This window comes from Capra hircus, chromosome 2 (assembly GCF_001704415.2).
Source record: "Capra hircus breed San Clemente chromosome 2, ASM170441v1, whole genome shotgun sequence".
Lineage (NCBI taxonomy): Eukaryota > Metazoa > Chordata > Mammalia > Artiodactyla > Bovidae > Capra > Capra hircus.
In genome coordinates, this window is record NC_030809.1 from 51479707 (window position 1) to 51505136 (window position 25430).

The following is a 25430-nucleotide window of genomic DNA, read 5'->3' on the forward strand; positions in this document are numbered from 1 at the left end:
AAAGTCTTGTAAAAATGTATTTATCAAGTGTCCAAGTTTTCAAGTCCCATTGAGAAACTTCCAGTGTAGAAAACAGAGAAACATAGGTCACTCCATGTTTTATTTGAAATGTGTTTAGCTAGCTTTGTTGTTACAAGTAACTTTTAATAACTTGGGATTTTTTAAGTAGTACTTTTTTCTACTGCAGAATATAATAAACACACAAAAGTCACAGATTTTCTGCTTATAAATCTCACTAGGAAATAGACTCCATGGAAGAAAGTAATTGGTTAAACACACCACCGAATCCCTTACACAGAGGGATACTTTGCAAATGTTTGTCAAAATTAATGATCGAAGAAGTAAAAAATAAGCTTGATTTCTTCAAAAGAGTGCAGTGTCTTTTATGAAATTGTTTTTTTTTTCAGGATAATTTAAGAACTAGGTTTAATAATATTGTTATATTTAAAACTTAGATTATAAGTAATTGTAAAGAATTATTAGAGTGACGGTTAAAGTCCCTGTATTGTCATGTGATGTCATTGTTTTTCTTTTCCCATTCTCAGCAGAAGTGACTGGGGGTGGTGGGTAGTGGGCTGCTGACACGTGGTAGAGTTCCTCTGTCTTGCACTGCCGTGAGGTATGGACAGTTAGCTTCCAGTGTGTAGAGACTGAGATCAGAAGACTCTCATAGGGAGGAGAGAAGTGACTGTGCCACTGTGGTGTGCTCCAGTGCCCTCAGCTATCCATAGGAACAGTGTTTCATCATTCTAAAAGAAGCTCCCGTTAGTATTTGGAACTGACAGTGCAAATATTTTATAGATCAAGTTTTCAGGGAATTGGTTCAAAATTTCTTGTTAAAAATTTCCCTGTTTCTTTGGTACTAGTATACTGTACAGATTTTCCAGGAATAAACATAAGTAAAGCTATATTTATTTTTATGAAGTAGAGGTATATCTCATTTAGATGTATTCTCCTATAGCTGTGTATTCATTGAGCAAATATTTCTTGAGCAGTATTTTACAAATGGAGCATAACTGGCATTTTCAAGTAGGATAGTTCCCAGTTGTGAGAGACTATCCCATACGCTACAAACTCTTGGCATCCCTGGTCCCCCCAGTATCTCTGGACTTTCACAGTAATACAACCAGAAGGACAATTCCATGAATTCCCTACTCTCTACCTGGCAGAGAGGAACTTGTGAAAGGAACTGGTCTTGATTGAGAACCACTAACTACCAGATATGGAATTGTCTGCTTCTTTAAGGTTAACCATAAATAATTTGAACAATCTGAGAAGATATTTTTGCTTACTTAGCAAACACTATGCATTTACAATGGACCCAACCCTAATCTAAGAGCTTTATGAATAGTTACTCCTAAGCACTGGTGGCTCAGATGATAAAGAATCTGCCTGTGATGTAGGAGATCTGGTTTTGATTCCTTGGTCAGTAAGATACCCTGGAGAAGGGTATGGTTACCGAGCAAGGCTTTAGCAATACGTGAACTGTGAACTTTCAGATGTACAAGATGGTTTTAGAAAAGGCAGAGGAACCAGAGATCACATTGCCAACGTTTGCTGGATCATCAAAAAAGCAAGAGAGTTCGAGAAAAACATCTATTTCTGCTTTATTGACTATGCCAAAGCCTTTGACTGTGTGGATCACAATAAACTGGGGAAAATTCTGAAAGAGATGGGAATACCAGACCACCTGACCTGCCTCTTGAGAAACCTGTATGCTGGTCAGGAAGCAATAATTAAAACTAGACATGGAACAACAGACTGGTTCCAAACAGGAAAAGGAGTACGTCAAGGCTGTATATTGTCACCCTGCTTATTTAACTTCTATGCAGAGTACATCATGAGAAGCACAAGCTGGAATCAAGATTGCTGGGAGAAATATCAATAACTTCAGATATGCAGATGACACCACCCTTATGGCAGAAAGCGAAGGAGAGCTAAAGAGCCTGTTGATGAAAGTGAAAGAGGAGAGTGAAAAAGTTGGCTTAAAGCTCAACATTCAGAAAACTAAGATCATGGCATCTGGTTCCATCAAAGTGAAGTGAAGTCGCTCAGTCATGTCCGACTCTTTGCGACCCCATGGACTGTAGCCCACCAGGCTCCTCCATCCTTGGAATTTTCTAGGCAAAAATACTGGAGTGGGTTGCCATTTCCTTCTCCAGGGGATCTTCCCAACCTGGGGATCGAATCCAGATCTTTCACATTGCAGGCAGATGCTTTACCATTTGACCCACCAGGGAATCCCAACATTTCATGGCAAATAGATGAGGAAACAATGGAAACAGTGGCTGACTTTATTTTGGGGAGCTCCAAAATCACTGCAGATGGTGATTGCAGCCATGAGATTAAAAGAAAGATGCTTACTCCTTGGAAGGAAAGTTATGACCAACCTAGACAGCATATTAAAAAGCAGAGACATTCCTTTGTCAACAAAGGTCTGTCTAGTCAAGGGTATGGTTTTTCCAGTGGTCATGTATGGATGTGAGAGTTGGACTATAAAGAAAGCTGAGCGCCGAAGAATTGATGCTTTTGAACTGTGATGTTGGAGAAGAATCTTGAGAGTCCCTTGGACTGCAAAGAGATCCAACCAGTCCATCCTAAAAGGAGATCAGTCTCGGGTATTCGTTGGAAGGACTGATGTTGAAGCTGAAACTCCAGTATTTTGGCCACCTGATGCGAAGAGTTGACTCACTTGAAAAGACCCTGATGCTGGGGAAGATTGAGGGTAGGAGAAGAGGAGGACAGAGGATGAGATGGTTGGATGGCATCACCGACTCAATGGACATGGGTTTGGGTGGACTCCAGGAGTTGGTGATGGACAGGGAGGCCTGGCGTGCTGCAGTTCATGGTGTTGCAAAGAGTCAGACATAACTGAGCTACTGAACTGAACTGAACTGAACTGAACCCACTCCAGTATTCTTGCCTGGAGAATCCCCTGGACAGAGCAGCCTGGTGAGATACAGTCCATAGGGTCGCAAAGAGTCAGACACTACTGAGCAACTAACAAGCCCCCAGTAGGACAGGAGCTGTCATTATCTCCATTTTACAGATAATATAAGCGAGGTAGAGTTGATAAGTTACTTGGGGTCTTGGCCAGTATATGACAGAAAGAGAATTGCAGCCACTTAGCCAGGCTACATCCTACTGCATTGTCTTTGTCTCTCCTTTACCCAAAGGAAACTTACTGCTCTGAGCTGGAGTCGGTTTCTCTGTAACAGCATTTAAAGAAATAAATTTAAGAGTGGTCAAACTGAAAGTTTGTCAGTTCTAAGGTATAACTCAAGTGCATGCTTTCATGGTAAGCTCTTCTGAATTTTCGCTTTCATCTTCAGAGTGAAAAGAATAGTTGTATTTCTCACATAGGTTGCTGTGAAGTGAAATGAATGTCGCTCAGTTGTGTCTGACTTTTTGCGACCCCATGGACTGAGGTCTCCAGGCCAGACATGAATTCCCCAGAAATGAATTTTCCAGGTCAGAATACTGGAGTGGGTTGCCATTCCCTTCTCCAGGGGAATCTTCCCAACCCAGGAATCGAACCCAGGTCTCCCACATTGCAGGCAGATTCTTTACCAACTGAGCCAACAGGGAAACCCTAAGTTGCTATAATGCTTATGAAATAGCCTTAGTGGTTTATAAAGGAATGTTTCTTAGACCTTGAAAGTGACTTTATATTTTCATATAAACTATATGTGGAATTGCAGTTCTCTCCAATTCTATATTATGTGATTATATTATTTTTCTAAAGCTTCCATAACAGAGCACCACAAACCTGGTGGCTTAAAACAACAGAAATTTATTTTCTCACAGTTCTGGAGGATAAAAGTCTGAAATAAGCTGTTGGTTACCTCTGAAAGAAGGTAAAGATTCTTTAGGAAAGAACCCTTCCTTGCTTTTTCTTAGCTTCTGCTGGCTGCTGACGATCTTTGATGTTCCTTGGCTTGTCATTGGTGGTTCCCTGGTGGCTTCAGCTTCTGTCCCCATCACTAGAATGGCCTTGTTTCCAGGAGTCTTCGAGTTTGCAACTTCCTCTCCTTTATGTTGTATAGATACCAGTCACTGGAGTTAGGGTCCAGTAGGATCTCATCTGATCTAATTACATCTGCAAAGATCTTATTTCCAGATAAGGTGACATTCTGACATAAATTTTTGAGAAACACTAAAAGGATTAACATACTACCCACTACACTGATTAAAATACTGTTAAACTAATTTTTATGTATGATATGAGGTATGGATTCAAGTTCATTATTTTGATAAATCCAGGTATCCTAGCATACTTTGTTCAAAGACTATTTTTTTAAATCTTTACTGGATTATTTTTGCTTGAGAATGAGTTTTCATATGTGTGTGAATCTATATTTGGTCTCCCTCTTCTGTTCCATTGTTATATTTTGTCTATTTTTATGCTAGTATGATACTGTTCTTATAATAAGCCTTGAAATCAGATAAAGTTCATCTTTTAACTTTTTAACTGAAAAAATCTAAAACTACAACATCTGAAGAAGAAAACAGGACAAATCTCTTGTGAATTTGGGTTAGGTGAAAATTTCTTGAATACACCACCAAAAGCACAATGCATGAAACAATAAATTGATAAAATAGGCTCATCAGAATTAAAAACTTTGCTCTTTGAAATACACTGTAGGAGAATGAAAGACAAGTTAGAGCTATAAAAAATAGTTGCCTGTTAGATGTATGGTGAAGCACTTGTAAGTAGAATGCTTAACGAATGGTCAAAACTTCCCATGAAGAAAATAAACCCATTAAAATAGGCAAAAGATTTGAGATTGAGCAAACTCTGGGAGCTGGTGAAGGACAGGGATGCCTGGCGTGCTGCAGTCCTTGGGGTCATGAAGAGTTGCACATGACTTGGCGACTAAAGAACAAGAACAACAAAAGATTTGAACAAACATTTCACTAAAGAAGATATACATATGGCACAAAAGTAACACAAAAGTGTTACTTTTTAGCGAATACAAATTGAAGCCATAGCAAGATACTGTTACACACTTATTAAAAAAATACTGATTATACCAAATATTGAAACTCTCATACACTGCTGAGGGGAATTTAAAATAAGACAACCATTTGGGAAAGCAGACAGTTTCTTCAAATGTTAGACACATACTTGCCATTGTGTTGTGTTAGTCATCCAGTAGTGACTGACTCTTTGCGATGCCATGGACTGCAGCCTACCAGGCTCCTCCATCCATGGAGTTCTCCAGGCAAAAATACTGGAGTGGGTTGCCATTCCCTTCTCTGGGGGATCTTCTTGACCCAGGAGTTGAACCCAGGTCTCCTGCATTGCAGGCAGATTCTTTACCATCTGAGGGTACTATCCAAGTATTCCACTTCTCAGTATTCACTTGAGAGAATTGAAAGCATTTGTCCATGCAAAGACTTGTGTGTACGTGCTCATGGCATCTTTATTTATTTCCAAAACGAAAAACAACGAAAATGTCCATCAGCAGGAAAATGGATTTAAAAACCGGCCCCTCAGTATGGTGGACTACTTCAGTGCAATGAACTATTGATATGTGCAGTGACATGTCTGAGTTTTCAAACCTTTGTGCCGAGTGAAAGAAGCGAGATTTTAAAAAAGTAGTACACATAATGTGCAATTTCATCCCTATTAAAGTCTAGGCAATGAAATTAAAAATAGAAACAGCAAATTAGTGTGTGTGCTGATTGTCTGGGGATGGAGGTAGGTGTCAAGGAGAGGAAAGGGGAGGATTACAAAAGATCATAAGGAAACGTGTGGCAGTGGTTGATATGTTGATTATCTTCATTGAGTTGGTGGTTTCACTTATCAAATTATGCCCTTTAAATATAAGCAGTTCATTGTATGTCAGTCATACCTCTATGAAGCTGTTAAAAATACTGAGCTATTATTTAATGGCTCTATTTTCATCAGTGTTAAATAAGAAGATGTGAGAAATTTTATCAAGTTTATAAACATATACGTATGTGTATAGATGTACACATATACATACAAACATATATAGAGAGATAATATGAGAGTTTATAGCTATGTAATGTCAATATAAACATCCAAATCATCTATCATCAGGGAATTACTTCAGATTTGTTTCCTGGGGTGAAATTACCAAAACCAGATTACAACGATTTGCTGGGAGCTATCAAAGACAACTGTGACTCCATGAATTTGCAAATGACCAGATTCTTTTCTGAGAAGATCCTTCAGATATATGAGATGATGATTGTGCGCCATGGCTTTATGATTGTTGGAGAACCATTTGGAGGGAAAACCAGTGCATATCGCGTCTTAGCTGGAGCATTGAATGACCTGTGTGAAAAGGTAAGTGTGGTATTAATACATCAACTTACCAATAATCAGCTTTGTGTAAGATAGAATGTATGGTCACTTAAAAGGATACTTTAATGCAGCAACTTAAAATTATGAAAATACAGAGAAAATAGAAAAGTAATATGATTCAAGTAGGAAGTTCAGCATATAAAGAATATGCCACAGATTTGCCTCAAAGCCTTTGATTCTTTTTAAAAAAGTTTGATTATAAAGGTAACATGTTCATTGTATAAAAAAATCTGAAAATGTGAAAAAACCTTATACTTTACTAGAGTAATTTATAATTTCATAGGAGAGTGTATTTTATTTTCTTGATGTTCAGATTCATAATGCAAACTTCCTCTAGTGCTGTCTGCTAGTGGTATTGAATTGAAGTGTGTGTGTTGTGTGTATGCATAATAGAATAGGTATGTAAGCATAGTAAATAATGATAATTATATTATTCAAAATTACTGTCCTAGTTGACTCAGTTTGATCTACTTTGATATGCTAAAGGAGTGAGGCTTTAAATTCTCCAACTAATACTGCATTTGTGTCTACTTATCTTTGTATTTCAAATAATTTTTGCCACATATATTTCAATGTTTGTAGCCAAATGGGATTTGTATCATTATACCTTCATTGTGGAGCCTCCCCCTTCAGCCAGTATAATATTATGTACTTGTATTATTTGCCATGGATCCCCTGTGTCTAATTTCAGTATTGCAACCCCTGCTTTTTCCTTGCATGCATATTTGCCCATGTTTGATAATTGTGACTCTGACTGTCACTGTGATTTACTTTTTTATGGAGAGTAAATAGTCTGACTTTTATTTTCTCCATTTGATGGCCTTATCTTCTCATTGGGGAATTTAGATTCATTTGTATTTATTATCAAACTGATGTGTGCTTATTTCTGTCATCTTTCCCTTGATGCTTTTATCCTTACATGTGCTTTCCTTTCTTCGCCTCCCTTTCCTTTTATCCATCTTGCCTTCTTTTGCTGAGTTTTTGTTTGCATTCTTCCTCCTTTGTTGTTTTATTACTATATAAACTAATTATTTTGCTATAAAAATGCATCTCTAAAAGCCAAATGTGGTGCCACTAAAAGATTTAAAAAGGTGAAGGTTATGACCATGTATTCTGGGACAATATAAAGCCTCAAAGTGATTCATTACCAGGAAATTCGAAGAGTGACATTGTGGTAAGGTAAATGCGGCTTCATAGTCACTGCCTACAACCTGCAGCTTCACACTAGCTCTGCTGCATTTGGGACAAAAATCTTTCTTTGATGGCAGCAACTTTGTCCTGACTGAGATATTCTAATAGAGCTTTCCCATGCTTCTGAGTTAAGGATGACATATTGTTATTCCCTTTCTGGGAACAAAGAAGAAAGCAATGACCTTGAGTTTATTTTACTGCTTCATATTATTATTCCCATATCTTTTCCTCAGTTTGGTATTTCATGCCCCAAGCTCCACTGGTGGTGGGCAGAAAGCAGTGTGGGAGAGCTGAACTTAGTATGTTGTTACATTCAGGTATGACCTAAATCAAATCCCTTACAATTGTACAGTGGAAGTGACAGTTGGATTCAAGGGATTAGATCTGATAGATAAAGTGCGTGAAGAACTATGGATGTAGGTTCATGACATTGTACAGGAGACAATGATCAAGACCATCCCCAAGAAAAAGAAATGGAAAATGGCAAAATGGTTGTTTGAGGAGACCTTACAAATAGCTGAGAAAAGAATAGAAACAAAAGGCAAAGAAGAAATGGAAAGATAGACCAATCTCAATGAAGAGTTCCAAAGAATAGCAAGGAGAGATAAGAAAGCCTTCTTCAAATATCAATGCAAAGAAATAGAGGGAAACAATAAAATGGGAAAGATTAGAGATCTCTTGAAGAAAATTAGAGATACCAAGGGAACATTTCGTGCAAAGATGGCCACTATAAAGGACAGAAAAGATATGGAAGCATAAAATATTAAGAAGAGGTGACAAGAATACACAGAAAAACTATACAAAAAAGATCTTCATGACCCAGATAACCACAGTGGTGTGATCACTCACCTAGGGCCAGACATCTTGGAATGTGAAGTCAAGTGGGCCTTAGGAAGCATCACTAGGAGCAAAGCTAGTGGAGGTGATGGAATTCCAGTTGAGCTGTTTCAAATCCTGAAAGATGATGCTGTGAAAGTGCTTCACTCAATATGCCAGCAAATTTGGAAAACTCAGCAGTGGCCACAGGACTGGAAAAAGTCAGTTTTCATTCCAATCCCAAAGAAAGGTAATGCCAAGGAATGTTCAAACTACTGCAGAATTGCACTCATCTCACATGCTAGCAAAGTAATGTTCAAAATTCTCCAAGTCAAGCTTAAACAGTACATGAACTGTGAAATTCCAGATGTTCAAGCTGGATTTAGAAAAGGGAAAAGAACCAGAGATCAAATTGCCAACATCGATTGCATCATTGAGAGAGAGAATCCTAGAAAAGCATTTACTTCTGCTTTATTGACTACGCCAAAGCCTTTGACCGTGTGGATCACAACAAACTGTGGAAAATCCTTCAAGAGATGGGAATACCAGACCACCTGACCTGCCTCCTGGGAAATCTGTATGCATGTCAAGAAGCAACAGTTGGAACTGGACATGGAACAACAGACTGGCTCCAAATTGGGAAAGTAGTAAGTCAAAGCTGTATATTGTAACCCTGCTTATTTAACTTCTATGCAGAGTACATCATGCAAAATGCCAGGCTGGATGAAGCACAAGCTAGAATCAAGGTTGCTGGAAGAAATATCAATAACCTCAGATGTGCAGATGACACCACCCTTATGGCAGAAAGTGAAGAAGAACTAAAGAGCCTCTTGATAAAAGTGAAAGAGGAGAGTGAAAAGTTGGCTTAAAACTCAACATTCATGAAACTAAGATCATGGCATCTGGTCCCATCACTTCATGGCAAATAGATGGGGAAACAGTGGAAACAGTGTCTGACTTTATTTTCTTGGGCTTCCAAATCACGCAGATGGTGAGTGCAGCCATGAAATTAAAAGATGCTTGCTGCCTGAAAGAAAAGCTATGTCCAACCTAGACAACCTATTAAAAAGCAGAGACATTACTTTGCCAACAAAGGTCCGTCTAGTCAAAGCTATGATTTTTCCAGTAGTCATGTATGAATGTGAGAGCTGGGCTTTATAAAGAAAGCTGAGTGCTGAAATATCGATGCTTTTGAACTGTGGTGTTGGAGAAGACTCTTGAGAGTCCCTTGGACTGCAAAGGGAACCAACCAGTCCATCCTAAAGGAAATCAGTCCTGATTTCATTAGAAGGATCGATGCTGAAGCTGAAACTCCAATATTTTGGCCACCTGGTGTGAAGAACTGATTCATTTGAAAAGATGCTGATGCTAGGAAAGATTGAGGGCAGGAGGAGAAGGGGATGACAGAGGATGAGATGGTTGGATGGCTTCACCAACTATGGACATGAGTTTGAGTGAACTTTGGGAGTTGGTGATGGAGAGGGAAGCCTGGCATGCTGCAGTCCATAAGGTCTCAAAGAGTTGGACACAACTGAGCGACTGAACTGATCTGAACCGAAAAAAAAAAATGATAGTGAATAAGTAGAGCACAGTGAAACTATTCTGTATATGTTGTAATGGTGGATACATGATATAATGTATTTGGCAAAATCCATAGAACTGTCCAATACAAAGAGTAAACCTTAGTAAGCCATGGGATTTAGTCAATAACAAGATATCCATATCAGTTCATCACTCATAATAATGCACCACACCAATGCTAGGCTTTAATAATAGGGGAAACTGTGTGTGGGGTGGGAGGTGGAGGGAATATATGTGAATATATATACAGTACTTTCTGTTCAATTTTTCTATAAACCTAAAGCTCTTCTAAAAAAACTACCAGTTAGAAACATAAAAAAGCTTATGCCCTAGGTCCATTAATATCTCTTATTAATTCCATATAACAGTTTTCAAAGTTTTAGTGGAAACTGTCAACTTAACAATATGAACTTTTTCACAACGTGAAAATGGTACATATTTCCATATATTTTAATTATTTAATTTTCACTCTAAGAATGTTTTGTAGCAAGAATCATCCAAGTTCAGCCCATGGGGCAAATTCAGCCCCAGACCTGTTTTTGTAATGCCAGTGAGTTTAGAATGGTGTTAACATTTTTAAGGTTTGTAAGGAAAAACAGAAAAGAATATCTAACCCGTAAAGCATATAATAACAACTATTTATAGATCTCGACCAACATTTACTGATTTATCCCTAAGTATCTTATGAGTTTTTAAATCCATTTGTAAATTGTACTTCTAAATTTTATTGTTAAGCTTTTCATTGACATTATTTAGAAAATACAGTGTTTAGATAATGACCTTGAACTCTGGAACCTTGTTAAGTGAACTCTTTACTTCTGATAGTTTCTTTTAGAGTCTTTAGGATTATCTACATACACAATCATGTTTTCCATGAATAAAGACAGTGTTCTTTTCAATAAATAAATAATTGTTTTCTATTAAGGGGTTAATGGAAGAAAACAAGGTTCAGATTACTGTTTTAAATCCGAAGTCCGTCACCATGGGCCAGCTGTATGGACAGTTTGACTTAGTGTCCCATGAGTGGTCCGACGGGGTGCTTGCTGTCAGTTTCAGAGCATTTGCTGCTTCATCGGTAAGTGCCAACACTTTGCATTTCGACTTGGAAAGGCTATGAGAGCTCTGATTTTTTCAGTTTCGAGTAAACTTTTGTATTTATAGTTCAAGGTACATATTTAAAGTGCAGTACTGAATAGTGTGGCAGAGTTTCTGTGAAGAGCACTTGTGAGTCTACAAAGACGGCCAGAGGCCATGGGGGCAGGCATATCCTCCTCAGTATGCACAGAAGAAAGGGCACGAGGGAAGGAGGCTGAGGAGAGCATTTCTGGCGCTCGTTTTCCAGGCTAGGTGAGCCAGCCAGGAGAGCGTCTGAATGGCGGGAGCCTTTTGATCCATCAGTAACATTCTTTGCCCTGCTGCTCAGCTGGCTGTCACTGTCACACCCACTAATTGCCAGACAGACTCCAGGGCTGAAAGAGCAAATGGCAGAGCAGCTCCAGGACTTCCCTCCAGTGTGCCGGGAGAGCATGAGCTGCCTGTGGGAGGAGAACGCGAGGGGTGCCAGCTGCTGACCTCTGGGAAGGGGAGTGGGAGCTTGCCCCTTCCCGGTGTACCCTGCTGAGGGGCTGCTGCCCACTCTAAGAAAGGCCACAGACCAATAAATGTTACCTTGGTTGTTGTGTTCGCAGTCTCTCCATGGACTATGATCAGATAGAGACAGCTTGTTAAGGCTAGTCCTACAGGAAAAGGGGCCTAGGCTAGAGACATTTAATTGCTTTGTTAAATCTTATATATATATATATATATATACACACACACACACACACACACACACACACACATATATATATATTTATGTTAACCTTTATTCTGACTACCATACATCCTAAGTTTGGTGCTGTCTACTCATTTAAGGACAAGACAGTCATGAGTCAGTGTAATGACAGAAAAACGTTAAATCGCAGCTATACTTTTATCTTCCTGAAGGACCTTGAGCCATGAATCACGTGAGGATCGGCTCTCACGGGGCAGAGATCTTGCGCAGTGTCAGGAGGTACAGGTGGGGCACAGAGAGATCTGGGGCCACTGATGAAACTTCTCAGATCCTTTCTTGTCACAGTAAATGTGCTCCGGCCCAGATTAATGTGTGAAGTCTCTAGATAATGTGTACTATCGCATCACTTATACTGAAAGAATCATGAGATACCTCTCATTTTATACTTAGCTACATAGTATGTGTTATATTTTCCAGGAAGCTACATCCCATAAATATTAGCCTCAGGAAGGTTAAGTAGCTGTCCCCAAGTCACACAGCTGGGAAATAGGAAAGCCAGATTAAAAGTGAGGTCTCCCAGTTGTTGCAGGGCCCACCTGCTTACCGTCAGCGGAGTGTTTCTCAGGGTGGACCCTAACAGGCTTAAGAACCCAACAGCAGGAGGAAAAGTTGATCTGAAGGTTTTCTCTCCAAGACAACACACTCTTCCATGCTTCCAGAGCTAGCTTCTGAGTGTGGCTATGGGTGACTTGAGTCCAGACAGACCCACTGTCTCGTGGATTAATGCTTTTGATCACAGGATGGAGAAGTTGTTAAGGTGGATTCAAATCCCTCACTACTTCAACTCAAGTGTGCATTTGCTGAAGGTGAACCCAAGGCATCATCTGTGTCCACAGGATGGCTTCTTCATCAGGGTCTGGAAAAGAGAATCAGTTTTTCTCACTGTGGGACTGTGAACATTATATTGATATTAATGCCCGATATTATATGACCACAAGACAGTTCAGCCCGAGAAGGATGAGTATGTGGGTGAATTCATTCAGTGGAGGGAACAGAAAATTTGACCTAACACACAAGAATAATTGATCTGTAGGAATACTAAATAGGAATGTCTATATAGTCAGACAATTAAAATTGTTTTCCCTGGCAGTTGCATTTTTTTTCACTTTTCTAAAATATGTTGTATATGATTTCAGAGACATTGGAAAAGACAAAATCTTAAGATGTTAAAGTTTGTCTCATCCATGGCACATATTAGGCTTCTTTAGTGAATATGTATGTATATTCACACAAATATGCACTCTATTCCAAAGGTGCCTTTACATTTTGATGGTGAAATTAGTTTTAGGAGATACATTTTAAAACTGTAAAATAACATGAATGAACTCTTTCCTTCCATAACCATTTTTGCCCTTTATTCACCATCTGCATGAACCAGACACCAGATAGGAAATGGTTAATTTTTGATGGGCCAGTAGATGCAGTATGGATTGAGAATATGAACACTGTGCTGGATGATAACAAAAAGCTATGTCTGATGAGTGGCGAGATTATCCAAATGTCACCACAGATGAATCTTATTTTTGAGCCGATGGATTTAGAAGTTGCTTCTCCTGCCACTGTAAGTTCTCGATTTTCACATCTGCTAATAAATTTGAAATGTTATAAGTGTGTTTATTGCTTAGTAATTTTGCCTCTAGCTGAAAAAAAGTATTTACAGAATTCATTCTAACAGCCATCTGTGATTCTCCAAGGGCAGACATGTCTGTTGACATACCTTGACAATGATAAGAGTCAGGGATATTTCCCTCTTTGTCTAGGACCATTTGGTAAAGTCATACATGAAAATTTAGATGAGGAAATTGTATAAAAGTATGCCTTTTTCCTCCACAAGTTTCCTGAAAACTGTAAAAAACAGATGTACTGAGTCATCCTTCTTTTATAAGCAGTACCTTGGTGGTAAACAGTGATTGTTTTTCCAGGTTTCCAGATGTGGGATGATATACATGGAGCCTCATATGCTAGGCTGGAGACCACTAATGTTGTCTTGGATAAATCTTTTACCTGCTACAATTACTGTTATTCAGAAGGAATTTATAATAGGCTTATTTGACAGAATGGTTCCTGTTTCTGTTGAATTTATTAGGAAACATACAAAGGTAAGAGAGATGAAAGTTTTAAGATTTAAAAAATTAATGGAAAATCCAAATTAGCCATATATATACATTTTAATTTCTACTTTATTGTCAGCTACCAGATATTAAAATAATTTCTTAATTAGTTTGATTAAAAACTCTTATTAAAGTTTAAAATTTTTCATTAATATAGTTCTCCAAAAAAGTTTTTTAAACAAAGCATCTTATGGGTTGAGAAAATGTATGGATGATAATCTTTTCCCTTAAAAAAACAAACTTGAAGTCCCACCTAATCACATCTAGGTGAAAATATTCTAAAAGGTGATCTCTCATTTCTGATGAACTACTACTTTAAAAATAGTTTCCCTCTTATAAAACTAGAATTATAATACTAACACCTTTTTGTAGATGTTTTGGCTGTTATAACTAGATGAGTTCAATAAAAATTAGTTGATACTGTTTAAATTAGTGCCTCATTTAAACTGCTTCATAGATTTTTTCTCTGATTTTTCAGGAATTATCTCCTACTTCAGATACAAACTTAGTCCGATCCCTAATGAATCTGATAGACTGTTTTATGAGTGACTTTGCTGATGAAGTCAAAGTAAGAGAGAGACATGATCGAGAAACTTACTCTTTACTTGAGGTAAGTCCATGTACTCTTTACATGAGGTAAGTCTTTGAATCTTGCAATAGAAAAGGATTTATTGCTTTCCCCAGTAAATTTTCCTAATTAATTAACCTCATTTTTCCTGGAACTGGAGGCTGGATAATGGGTGGAAGCTGAACAGTGAGAAAGAATCAGGTCCCAAATACCAGGTGCTGATAGGAAAACTCCTTGGCTGGTGTTGTATTGAGTCATGAAGTTTGGGTGGAGCCAGTGACCCCCACAGATCTGCTACTGATACCTTGAATCATTTGGCCCAGTCTCAAAGATGATGGCAGCTCTGTTGGTAAAGAATCTGCCTGCAGTGCAAGATCTGGATGCAATCCCTGGGTTGGGAAGATTCCTTGGAGGAGGGAATGGCAACCCACTCTAGTATTCCTGCCTGGAGAATATCCATGGACAGAGAAGCCTGGTGAGTTGCAATCCATGGGGTCACAGTCAGACAAGACTGAGCAACTGAGCACAGCACACAGCAAAGATGATCAGTCCCCAAAATGTCAATGACCATTTGACAAGATTCACTTCCCCCTTCAACCTCCAAATTATAATATATTTTTTTCTTCCCTAATGTTTCTCCTTTTTCATGAGATATAAATATTTAAAATATATGTGTGTATATAAATATTTAGAATTAAGAAAGCAAGAAGATATATAATCTATAAATGTTTTAAATATAGGAATAAAATTATCAACAGACCTTGAATCTTCTTTAATAAAAAATTACATATGGCTAATGGTAGCACTTTTAATGTAGTCAGTGTTACTTTTCTGCTTTTTTTATGAAATGCATTTTAAATTTCATTTAAAATAGTTTTCAAAAAGAGTCTGAATAATCTAAGTGTAGATGAATGGTGTCAAGCTAGAGTTCACAACTTTTATGAGTATAGTCAGAACTGTTTTAGCTTTGGCATGGAAAAGGAGATTTGATTTTAAAACAAACAAACAGACCCTCTTATTTGAGCGGTGTCTTGTTCTGTTCCCTCTGCCTGAGTCATAAGAAAGCTTGCAGGACTTTGGTTCTAATGATACAGTCAATGCTTGGATAATTATTACAACAGGTAAATGAAAGTGTACGAATTTGTTTTACTTTACAAAACATTGTATCAAATTTAATAAACATATATTGTGAGTTGATTATTCTTTATTAAAATATGCTTTTACTTTAATAAAAAGTTATCTCAATGTTCTTTCTAATATCAAAGTTCAGCTGTATACTTGAATTTGCACCTGATTTACCAGACTAATCATTCTAAGTTTTTACTATGCCTAGAATTTATGCTTTGCATTATATTGTCTTCTCTGATAGTAAGATTTTATGACATGTAACTTAATAGAAAAAACTAATTATTACAAAATCCCGAGATTACCTACTACCATATATCAATTTATTCATTTCCATTCAAAGATATTAATCTGGGTGATCTGATTTAAGCTTCAAGGATGGATTAAAGTTATTCTTTAATGCCTTCTATCTTCTCATCTCTCCAAATCAGGGCATTTTTCTGTTTTCTTTGATCTGGTCTGTCGGTGCTTCTTGTAAAGATGATGATCGGTTGAAATTTAGTAAGATTCTTCGAGAACTAATGGAAGGCCCAATTTCAGATATAACTCGAAATAGATTTAAATTACTGAGTGGAACTGAACAGACATCTTCAAAACGACTAACTGTTCCATTCCCTGAGAAAGGAACAATTTATGATTATCGGTTTATCACTGAGGTAAGAGTTTTGAAGCAAGATCTGCACCTGTCAATCAGGCAGGGTTTCCCTGGGACACACATGGCACAAATTGGCTCTGTGGCCACCTTGTCACCACTGTCTACCTAAGAGACAGCATGGAGTAGGAGATGGTATGCTGGATGTGAAGTCAGGCACATCTGGGTCTGGCTTCTTTCTGTATAGCCTTGGACTGGGTTTTAATCTCCCCAAGGCTTGTTTTTCTCATTGATAAAATGGGATAAATAAAAGTGCTGATTGGTCCGGCTGTGCCATTACATACAATCATGCATTAGGACATCCAGCCTAGCAGCAGGTGAGTACTGCTCAAGGACACACCTCTGGGAGGTTCATGGTGCAGGTTAGCGCCTCACGGGCTGAGTTCCTGCAGGACCGCAGATGGGTTGTTAGGAATTCAGCACTTCCCAAACAGAATGGACTATATACCCTGGGTGGTGTGTGTTCACTTGTTTGTTTTTCTGTAACAGCTCCCATAAGTACAGTAATTGAGGGCAAAGTTTAGGCATACGTGTTATTTAAATATGGGCTTCCCGGGTGGCATTAGTGGTAATGCCCGCCGGTAAAGGACCCGCCTGCCAATGTGAATTCTTCCCTCCTGGGTTGGGAAGATCCCCTGTAGGAGGGCATGGTAGGCCACTCCAGTATTCTTTCCTGGAGAAATTCATGGACAGAAGAGCCTGCTGGACTACAGTTCATAAAGTTGCAAAGTCAGACACGACTGAAGTGACTTAGCATGCATGCGTTATTTAAATATACGCAGCTTTTAGTGAAATTGGAATCACTCTATATCCTCACTGGGCAGTTTCATATCCTTCTTCCCTTAATAAAGGGAACAACTCTATCTCACTGATGCTGCTTTAATAAAGCTTATTTTTCTAAAACTCCCTATATTCTACCATTTCAGTGGACCGTGCTCAATTCAGTTTCCTAATCTTGCACACTGAAGTGTTTTTGTTGTTTTAGTTTTGGTGCTTTGGTGAGTATTCTTGTATACAAGTCATTGTTTACATATCTGATTGTTTCTTTAAGATAGGTTCATCAAATGGGAATTAGCGTATCAATTAAAAAATTTTTACAATTCTTGAGAATCATATTGCTGAACTCACCTCAGAAGACACTCTTCACCCTGCCAACTGCAAGATACCTTTTTATCTTTGCTAATTTTATGATATCCTAAATTTTCAGAGCACTTTGCAGCTTATTAAGTTTTCCCACAATCACTTTTATTTTATTTCCCAGTGAAATGGAAAGATAGGATTATTTTCCAGATTTTACCATTTAGGGAATTGAGACTCAGAGATATTTTATGGTTTTCCCAGAATTGCACAGTCTCTAAATGACTATCTGTTCCAGGTTTTCTGATTCTTAATTTTTCCTTCCCTATAAGGTGGCAAAAGATTCATGTTAGAAAGATTATTAAGAATATCAAAGGAGCATTGTTTCTTCATCAGTTTTAGAAAGTTCTAGTGATTTCTTTGAAATACTGTTTTTAGAGTAATGCAAATTTAGCCTCCTTATGTTTTCTACTCTGTGCTCAACACATCCAAATGATACAAAAATGAATAAAGGACAGTACTGTCTTGTGTGAGTTCCTGAATTCTTCAGGAGAATGTCATGTGTCAGTTCAGTTCAGTTGCTCAGTCATGTCTGACTCTTTGCGACCCCCTGAACTGCAGCATGCCAGGCCTCCCTGTCCCTCACCAACTCCTGGAGTTCACACAAACCCATGTCCATCCAGTCAGTGATGCCATCCAACCATCTCATCCTCTGTTGTCCCCTTCTCCTCCTGTCCTCAATCTTTCCCAGCCTCAGGGTCTTTTCAAATGCGTCAGCTCTTTGCATCAGATGGCCAAAGTATTGGAGTTTCAGCTTCAACATCAGTCCTTCCAATGAACACCCGGGACTGATCTTCTTTAGGTTGGACTGGTTGGATCTCCTTGCAGTCCAATGGACTCAAGAATCTTCTCCAACACCGCAGTTCAAAAGCATCAACTCTTCGGCACTCATAGTCCAACTCTCACATCCATGCATGACCACTGGAAAAACCATAGCCTTGACTAGACAGACCTTTGTTGACAAAGTAATGTCTCTGCTTTTGAATATGCTATCTAGATTGGTCATAAATTTCCTTCCAAGGAGTAAGCATCTTTTAATTTCATGGCTGCAATCACCATCTGCAGTGATTTTGGAGCCCCAAAAAATAAAGTCAGCCACTGTTTCCCTATCTGTTTGCCATGAAGTGATGGGACTGGATGCCATGATCTTAGTTTTCTGAATGTTGAGCTTTAAGCCAACTTTTTCACTCTCCTCTTTCACTTTCATCAAGAGGCTTTTTAGTTCTTTTTCACTTTCTGCCATAAGGGTGGTGTCATCTGCACATCTGAGGTTTTTGATATTTCTCCCGAAAATCTTGATTCCAGCTTGTGCTTCCTCCAGCCCAGCATTTCTCATGATGTACTCTGCATATAAGTTAAATAAGCATGGTGACAATACACAGCCTTGGTGTACTCCTTTTTCTATTTGGAACCAGTCTGTTCTTCCATGTCCAGTTCTAACTGTTGCTTCCTGACCTGCATACAGGTTTCTCAAGAGGCAGGTCAGTTGCTCTGGTATTCCCATCTCTTTCAGTATTTTCCCCAGTTTATTGTGATCCACACAGTCAAAGGCTTTGGCATAGTCAGTAAAGCAGAAATAAATGTTTGTCTTGAACTCTCTTGCTTTTTTGATGATCCATACACTAGGACAAAAGAGTTCCATATGTCAAGGTCCAGGGACCTGGGGCATTTTTGGAAACAGTAGACTCATCAGTGCGGCTGGGTTGCGGGATACTGGAAGATGTGAAGGAAGATGGGTCTGGATTTTAATATACTTTGAATGACCACGAGCTTATACTGGATTTTCTAAGAATGGAGAGGGCAGTGGTGTTTTTCTAAGGAGAGTTAACATACTTTTGAAATTTTTGTTTATAGACACTGCCTTAGCAAATGAAAACTTTAGTTCACAAAGCTAATAGGATGCAAAGATACAGTGTAATGTTACCTCATAATAATAATAATCTCATATTAAGAAATCTTGTCTGTTCTGGATATCTCTTACACATCAACATGAATTTAGCTAATAATATTGAGACATACACTTAAAAATGGTTGAAGGTAAATTTTAGGTGTTTTTTTTTCTTTACTACAATTAAAAAAGGAGACATACTACTATAAATAAAATAGATAACTAATAAGGACCTATATATAGCACCAGGAACTTTACTCAGTACTCTAATGATGTGTATGGAAAAATAATCTAAAAAAGAGTGGATATATGTATATGTATAAGTGATTCACTTTGCTGTACAGCAGATACACAACAGTGTAAATCATCTATACTCCCATAAAATTTTTTTAAAAGAGAAAGAAATCTTGCTTGAAATAATAAGCTGATGTTGCAAGTACCATTATAAAAGTCAAACAAATGCAGCTGATGGTCTGTGTAGAAAAATATTATGTATTGGTTAACATTTATTGAACAATATTCTTTACTCTTTAACACATTGATTAGATCAGTTTTCCCAATGCTATTAAGGAATCTAATATTTGGCAAAAGTAACTGATCTTTGGGTTGATATAATCAGTGGTTCCTGGACATCAAATTGTTACATCATTGCCATTTCATTTTTATCCATACAAAACCCCAATATCTCTTTAATTTAACACAAAATTTTAAAAATTAGAGTGAAGAGTTTTAAAGGATAAAAACAAATGTATACATATCGAGGATTGTTGGTCTTGATCTTTCGTCTTTTCTGCACTGATGCAGAAGTACAGAGCTTCTGAATGTATTTTAAAACATGACGTTCACTGTTTGGTTATTTGTTGTAAACAGGGAATAGGAAAATGGGAACCATGGGTAAAGAAGTTAGCTGAAGCTCCTCCAATTCCTAAGGATGTGATGTTTAATGAAATCATTGTGCCAACTCTGGACACAATTCGATACTCTGCACTAATGGAATTGTTGACCACCCATCAAAAGCCTTCAATATTTGTAGGACCAACAGGAACGGGAAAGAGTGTTTACATTATTGTAAGTATTGTAGAAATATACATTATTAAAATGTGCATAATAATCCAAAGAATATTATTTCTTAAATGACCTGAACTGGTAGGCAGTGTTTTTAAAATAGTTATGTATTTCTACATTTCTATGTTGGAACCGTAGAGAATTTTTGAGTAATTATCAAATTATCAAAATTACCAAAACGTCTCTTTCCAAAGAGGATTTATCTTTGAAAATTGATTAAAGATATGCTACTTTATATCACTAAATTATTGTCCATTTAAAAGGTATTTTAATGAAAATAGCTTATATAGGACAAAGAATTTTATCTGCCTTAAAAAAAACAGTGTTTTGGTTGATATTTAATTTTCTAAATGATTGAATATGTGAACATTACTGTGTGGTAATAAGACTGATTTTCTTTAATAATTTCTGGGATCATACCCACTGTGTGTTAAGAAAATGTTAGCTGTTATAAAAGATATGCCCCAAATCTCAGTAGCTTTATGAAACCTGAGTTCTCTTGTGTTTAAGAGGGTCATACTAATCGAAGACCAGTTCTTGCCTCTACTTTCAGATTTCTGAAAGCAGAAGGCTGGCTGGAACTAAGAGTGAATAGCACCTCCAGCCTTTGGCATGGCACGTAAGTGCAAGTTTCTCCCGGGTCAGTTGGACAATGTAAAATATAAGTGAACCTGATCATTCCTGGGACTCCATCCCATATAACTGCCCACAGCAGGGAGGGAATGCCACTACTCCTCTTCAGTAAGCAAACTGTGCAATGTGAATGTTTCTTTGGAGTATCTAAGGAACCTTCCCATCTGCTCTTCTCAGAGAGCAGACATTTGGAAGCTGCCCTGGAAGCAGGCAAGATAGCCTTAATCAGGAGGAATCACAATGACCCCAGCGAATAGGACTTTTGCCTTCTCCCTGCAGCTGTGCTCACTACCCATCTATGGGATAGGAAGAAGATAGAGGAGGCAGGTGGAGGAGAGGGGAGGACCTGTTGGTGGCCCCTCCCCCATTGCAGGTTCCCAGTCGATTCTCTTTTCCCCAATTGTGGTAGTATTTGTTTATAGTTCTTTATCGATTCTATGTTTAATACAGCCCCCACTTTGGGTTATGTAGTCAAATAATTGTTCTGGTATTATTTGTTGAATAATTTCTTCCCCAAGAGATTGAAATGTTGCTTTTATTGTACTAAATGCTGTATGTTTCAGGGAATATCCAAGAGTGGGGAGGGAAGAAGTTTAGACTGAGGTTTTAAATCAAGGTGTTGAGTTGGACTGAATTTTTTAAAAAAATGTACAGAAAGCTAAAGGATTTATCTAAGATACTATCAAGAATTAGGAAATGAAGACATGATTCAAGGAGTCCAGCTAATAAACTGCCCAGGCCAAAAAAAAATTTACTTTTCACACCATTGGAAACATACTTCGCATATTATTTTGTAATCTGCTTTTTTTCTTCTTAATATACTGTAAATACTTTCCTATTTTATTATTCTTCTACAAGATGATTTGTAGAACACAACATCTTTGTTAAGAATCATTGTAAAAAAACACAATAAATAAATAAATAAATAAAAGAATCATTGTAATTGTACCTTCTTTCCAGTTAATTCCATTTTGAAAGTACAAATTATATTATGTAAGCTTCCTAACTTAAAGTCAGATAACTTGTAGAAAGATAGTAAGCTGTATAACAGAGAACTTTGATCTGCAGAGAGACAAGTGGCAGTCTAAGTTATTGTCTCGTTTCTGAGACCTTAAGCCAAGTTTCTTAAGCTCTGAGTCCCTATGATTTTATGATGAGTAGGAGTGTGTACTGGAGAAGGAACTGGCACCCCACTCCAGTACTCTTGCCTGGAAAATCCCATGAACGGAGGAGCCTGGTAGGCTGCAATCCATGGGGTTGCTAACAGTTGGACATGACTGAGTGACTTCACTTTCACTTTTCAGTCATGCATTGGAGAAGGAAATGGCAACCCACTCCAGTGTTCTTGCCTGGAGAATCCCAGGGACGGGGGAACCTGGTGGGCTGCCGTCTATGGGGTCGCGCAGAGTCAGACACAACTGAAGCGACTTAGCAGCAGCAGCAGCAGGAGTGTGTACTCTACATGGTGTTTTTAGAAATCAGAAAAGCCATGTGCCCAGGGCCTGGACAGATAGAGACATTCCATTGACTTGGTAACTGTTATGTCTATTGATTCCGTCTCTTTTCACATTATGAAACTTGAAGATTAAATTTGGTACATCAGCAATGATGCTTAGTTGGTTATTTTCAAGTATCAAAACATAATGGCAACTATGGCTTGTCTTATTTCTTGCTATTATACAGAATTTTCTTTTAAATCAACTTAATAAAGATATCTACAAGCCTCTGCTGATTAACTTCTCAGCACAAACTACAGCAGCTCAAACGCAAAATATTATCATGTCAAAACTGGACAAAAGAAGAAAGGGAGTTTTTGGTCCTCCTTTGGGCAAGAAAATGGTAATTGCTCTCTGTTTCTATACATATAATACAGCACTGTTACTATTCTTGGGCATTGTTACATTCAGAAAGGAAACCAGATATACTAGAACTTGACATCCTTTTGTAGTATAGTTTTTATGAATGTAGCACAAATGTTGGTTAAGAAGTCTTCTTAAAAGTGTTTTTATATTGTATGTGCATTTGGCAACTTGACATTAAAAACAAGCAGTTGCCTTTTGAATTCAAAGTAGAATATTCACCTGGGAAATTATCTTCCTTCCTAATTCTCTCATTAACATTTTTACTCAGCAGAGTCTTTGCTGCTTGCTCTCTAGGCCTTTAAATAACCAAGCTCTCAATTAACTTTTCTGTGTTCCTCTGCCAAGAATACCCTTCTCAGCCTCACTCTTATCAGTCAGAGTTTATAATCATTTGAAGATCACACCTTTCTCATTTATTTTAATTTATTGAAGTTGTACAAGGAAAAAAGAGAAAGCATATTGAGAAACAAGTTATATGAGAGGATTAATAAGTTCTATACTGTTAACTATAAAGGTGAGTAATAAGACGGTCTCCCTGTTCCTTGGTAACATGGATGCTAAGAGATAGTCCTGATGTGCAAAAAATCATCACTTCTCACTTATGTACTTCGCAAAAAGGTAATCTTATTCTTTGCCTGAACATTGTTTGCACCATAGGCCACTATATTAAGATGCTAATGTTTTCTAATACCTTTTCTCCTTTCATTCTCAGGTTGTCTTTGTAGATGATGTCAATATGCCTGCTCGAGAGGTGTATGGGGCCCAGCCTCCCATCGAGTTACTTAGACAGTGGTTAGATCACTGGAATTGGTATGACCTAAAAGACTGTTCTATGATTAAACTAGTGGACATTCAAATTATGTGTGCTATGGGACCTCCAGGTATGTTTTCAGAGTTTGTGATCACTCTGGCTATGTATAAAGAGCAGGAGAAAGAGAAATCCTGTCAGACAACCTGAGTTACAGTGTTTCTATATTTTCTATGTCTCTTTGTTTGTTGTAACCTAACAGAGTGACCTCATTGATCAATACTGCCCAGTGGCTTGCCTTCTTTGTGGTCTGTGCTGTGTGCTGTGTTTAGTTGCTCAGTTGTGTCCGAATCTTTGTTATCCACTGGACTGTAGCCTGCAGGCTCCTGTGTCCCTCGAGTTATTCAGGGAAGAACACTGAAGTGGGTTGTCCTTTCCTTCTCCTGACCCAGGGATTGAACTCATGTCTCCTGCATTGCGGGCAGATTCTTTACCTGCTGAGCCATCAGAGAAGGCCTCTTTGGGGTGATTCTCCCCAAATCATACAGCTCTCCCAAATCCTTTCTCTTCCATGTTATCTTCCATCTTTGCTCCCCATTTCCTCTTCCTGCATTTTGAGGTCTCAGATCCCCTGAGAACCCAGATTCCCCTGCAGAAGCTCATTTTCTTCTGTTTCATTCCTTAAAGTTTCAGCTGTATGAAACATCCCTGCTTTCTCCTATCCCAATCACTTCCCATTTTAGTGAGTCTCTGGATTTAGACGAACTGTTGAGGTAATTTAAGTAGGAAATGATGAAAAGAACGAAATATTAGATATTCTTTATACTTTTCAAGGGAAGTTTATAAACTCAGCGATCTTTATGTAGGAAAAATTTTTCTTTAATTTTAGAATATCTGAAATAGCTTGATTTAACTAATCAGACATCTTTAACTGTTCTTTTCCTGAACTCAAGCTGTTGCTGTATATTTTTAATAACTTCCTTATTTCAATGTGCCATGTCTTAGGGAATTTTGCCACTATTCGCTTCTAAACCCTTGACCTTTATCTGACCTGTAATGGAGACAGTTTGCTCTGAGTCAGTAATTGCTCTCAGCACCCTCTCGGGGCCACTTTGAATGCTATTTCCCCCTTCTTTTTTTTTTCTTCTAATTCTATTACTCCTGGGTCCCAGACTTCAGTTCTGCTTTGCCTCTTCCCATCCCCCAGCAGTCATTCGTAGTAAGTGTCTACTTTCCCTGCCTCTTCGGGGACTGGACAGGGGAGCAGACTGAATCCATGAGATACCTTTTCCTCTTGGACCTCATTTTCTAAGAAAAGACCACCATTTCTGAGTGTTCTCTGGGAGGAAAGGTTGAAGACACAGCTGGGTATATGATCTTACACCTTTCCTTCTGTAGCCCTTTCTCCATCTCCTTAAACTTGCCCAGGTAAATCAGTGTTTATTATGAGCTTCTAAATACATAGCAATACCTAACTGTTTTGATCTATAATTATAGACTACTGGTTGTATGCTCTCACACATTGGTTATGTTTTTAGACTCAGCACAGTATAATGCAGTGATAAAAGCAAAGTACAGATTTACTCGGTTTAAAACAAACGTAAAACCTGAACCTATAGGTTTTTAAGCAAAATATATATTAAAGATATTACGCATTTTTAAAACCACTCTTTACTGGAGATTTCATGATAGAATCCCTTTAAAGAGACAGTGCATTTTATTGATACATGTGAGGATGATAATATAAACCAATTTTATAAAATGGTGTTACATTCTAAATCTGTTTTTAAAATTTCATATTTGAGATCGTAATAATTATTTTGTGAAAATGAGATATTCCTCCAGTTTTTAAAATTGAAAGCAGCCAGTGAAGTGGCCATGT

General features: G+C 38.0%; 1 protein-coding gene across 1 annotated transcript in view; it reads left to right on the forward strand.

Annotated features, from left to right (window-relative positions):
- DNAH7 (dynein axonemal heavy chain 7) overlaps positions 1-25430 on the forward strand; it is a 260268-nt gene that overhangs the window by 126155 nt on the left and 108683 nt on the right. Inside the window, exons 30-38 of the mRNA XM_005676291.3 lie at positions 6071-6319; positions 10851-11000; positions 13138-13320; positions 13682-13858; positions 14349-14480; positions 15995-16219; positions 20111-20308; positions 22622-22777; positions 23513-23681. Coding sequence (XP_005676348.1) covers positions 6071-6319; positions 10851-11000; positions 13138-13320; positions 13682-13858; positions 14349-14480; positions 15995-16219; positions 20111-20308; positions 22622-22777; positions 23513-23681 — 1639 coding nt within the window. The remainder of the gene's footprint in view (positions 1-6070; positions 6320-10850; positions 11001-13137; positions 13321-13681; positions 13859-14348; positions 14481-15994; positions 16220-20110; positions 20309-22621; positions 22778-23512; positions 23682-25430) is intronic.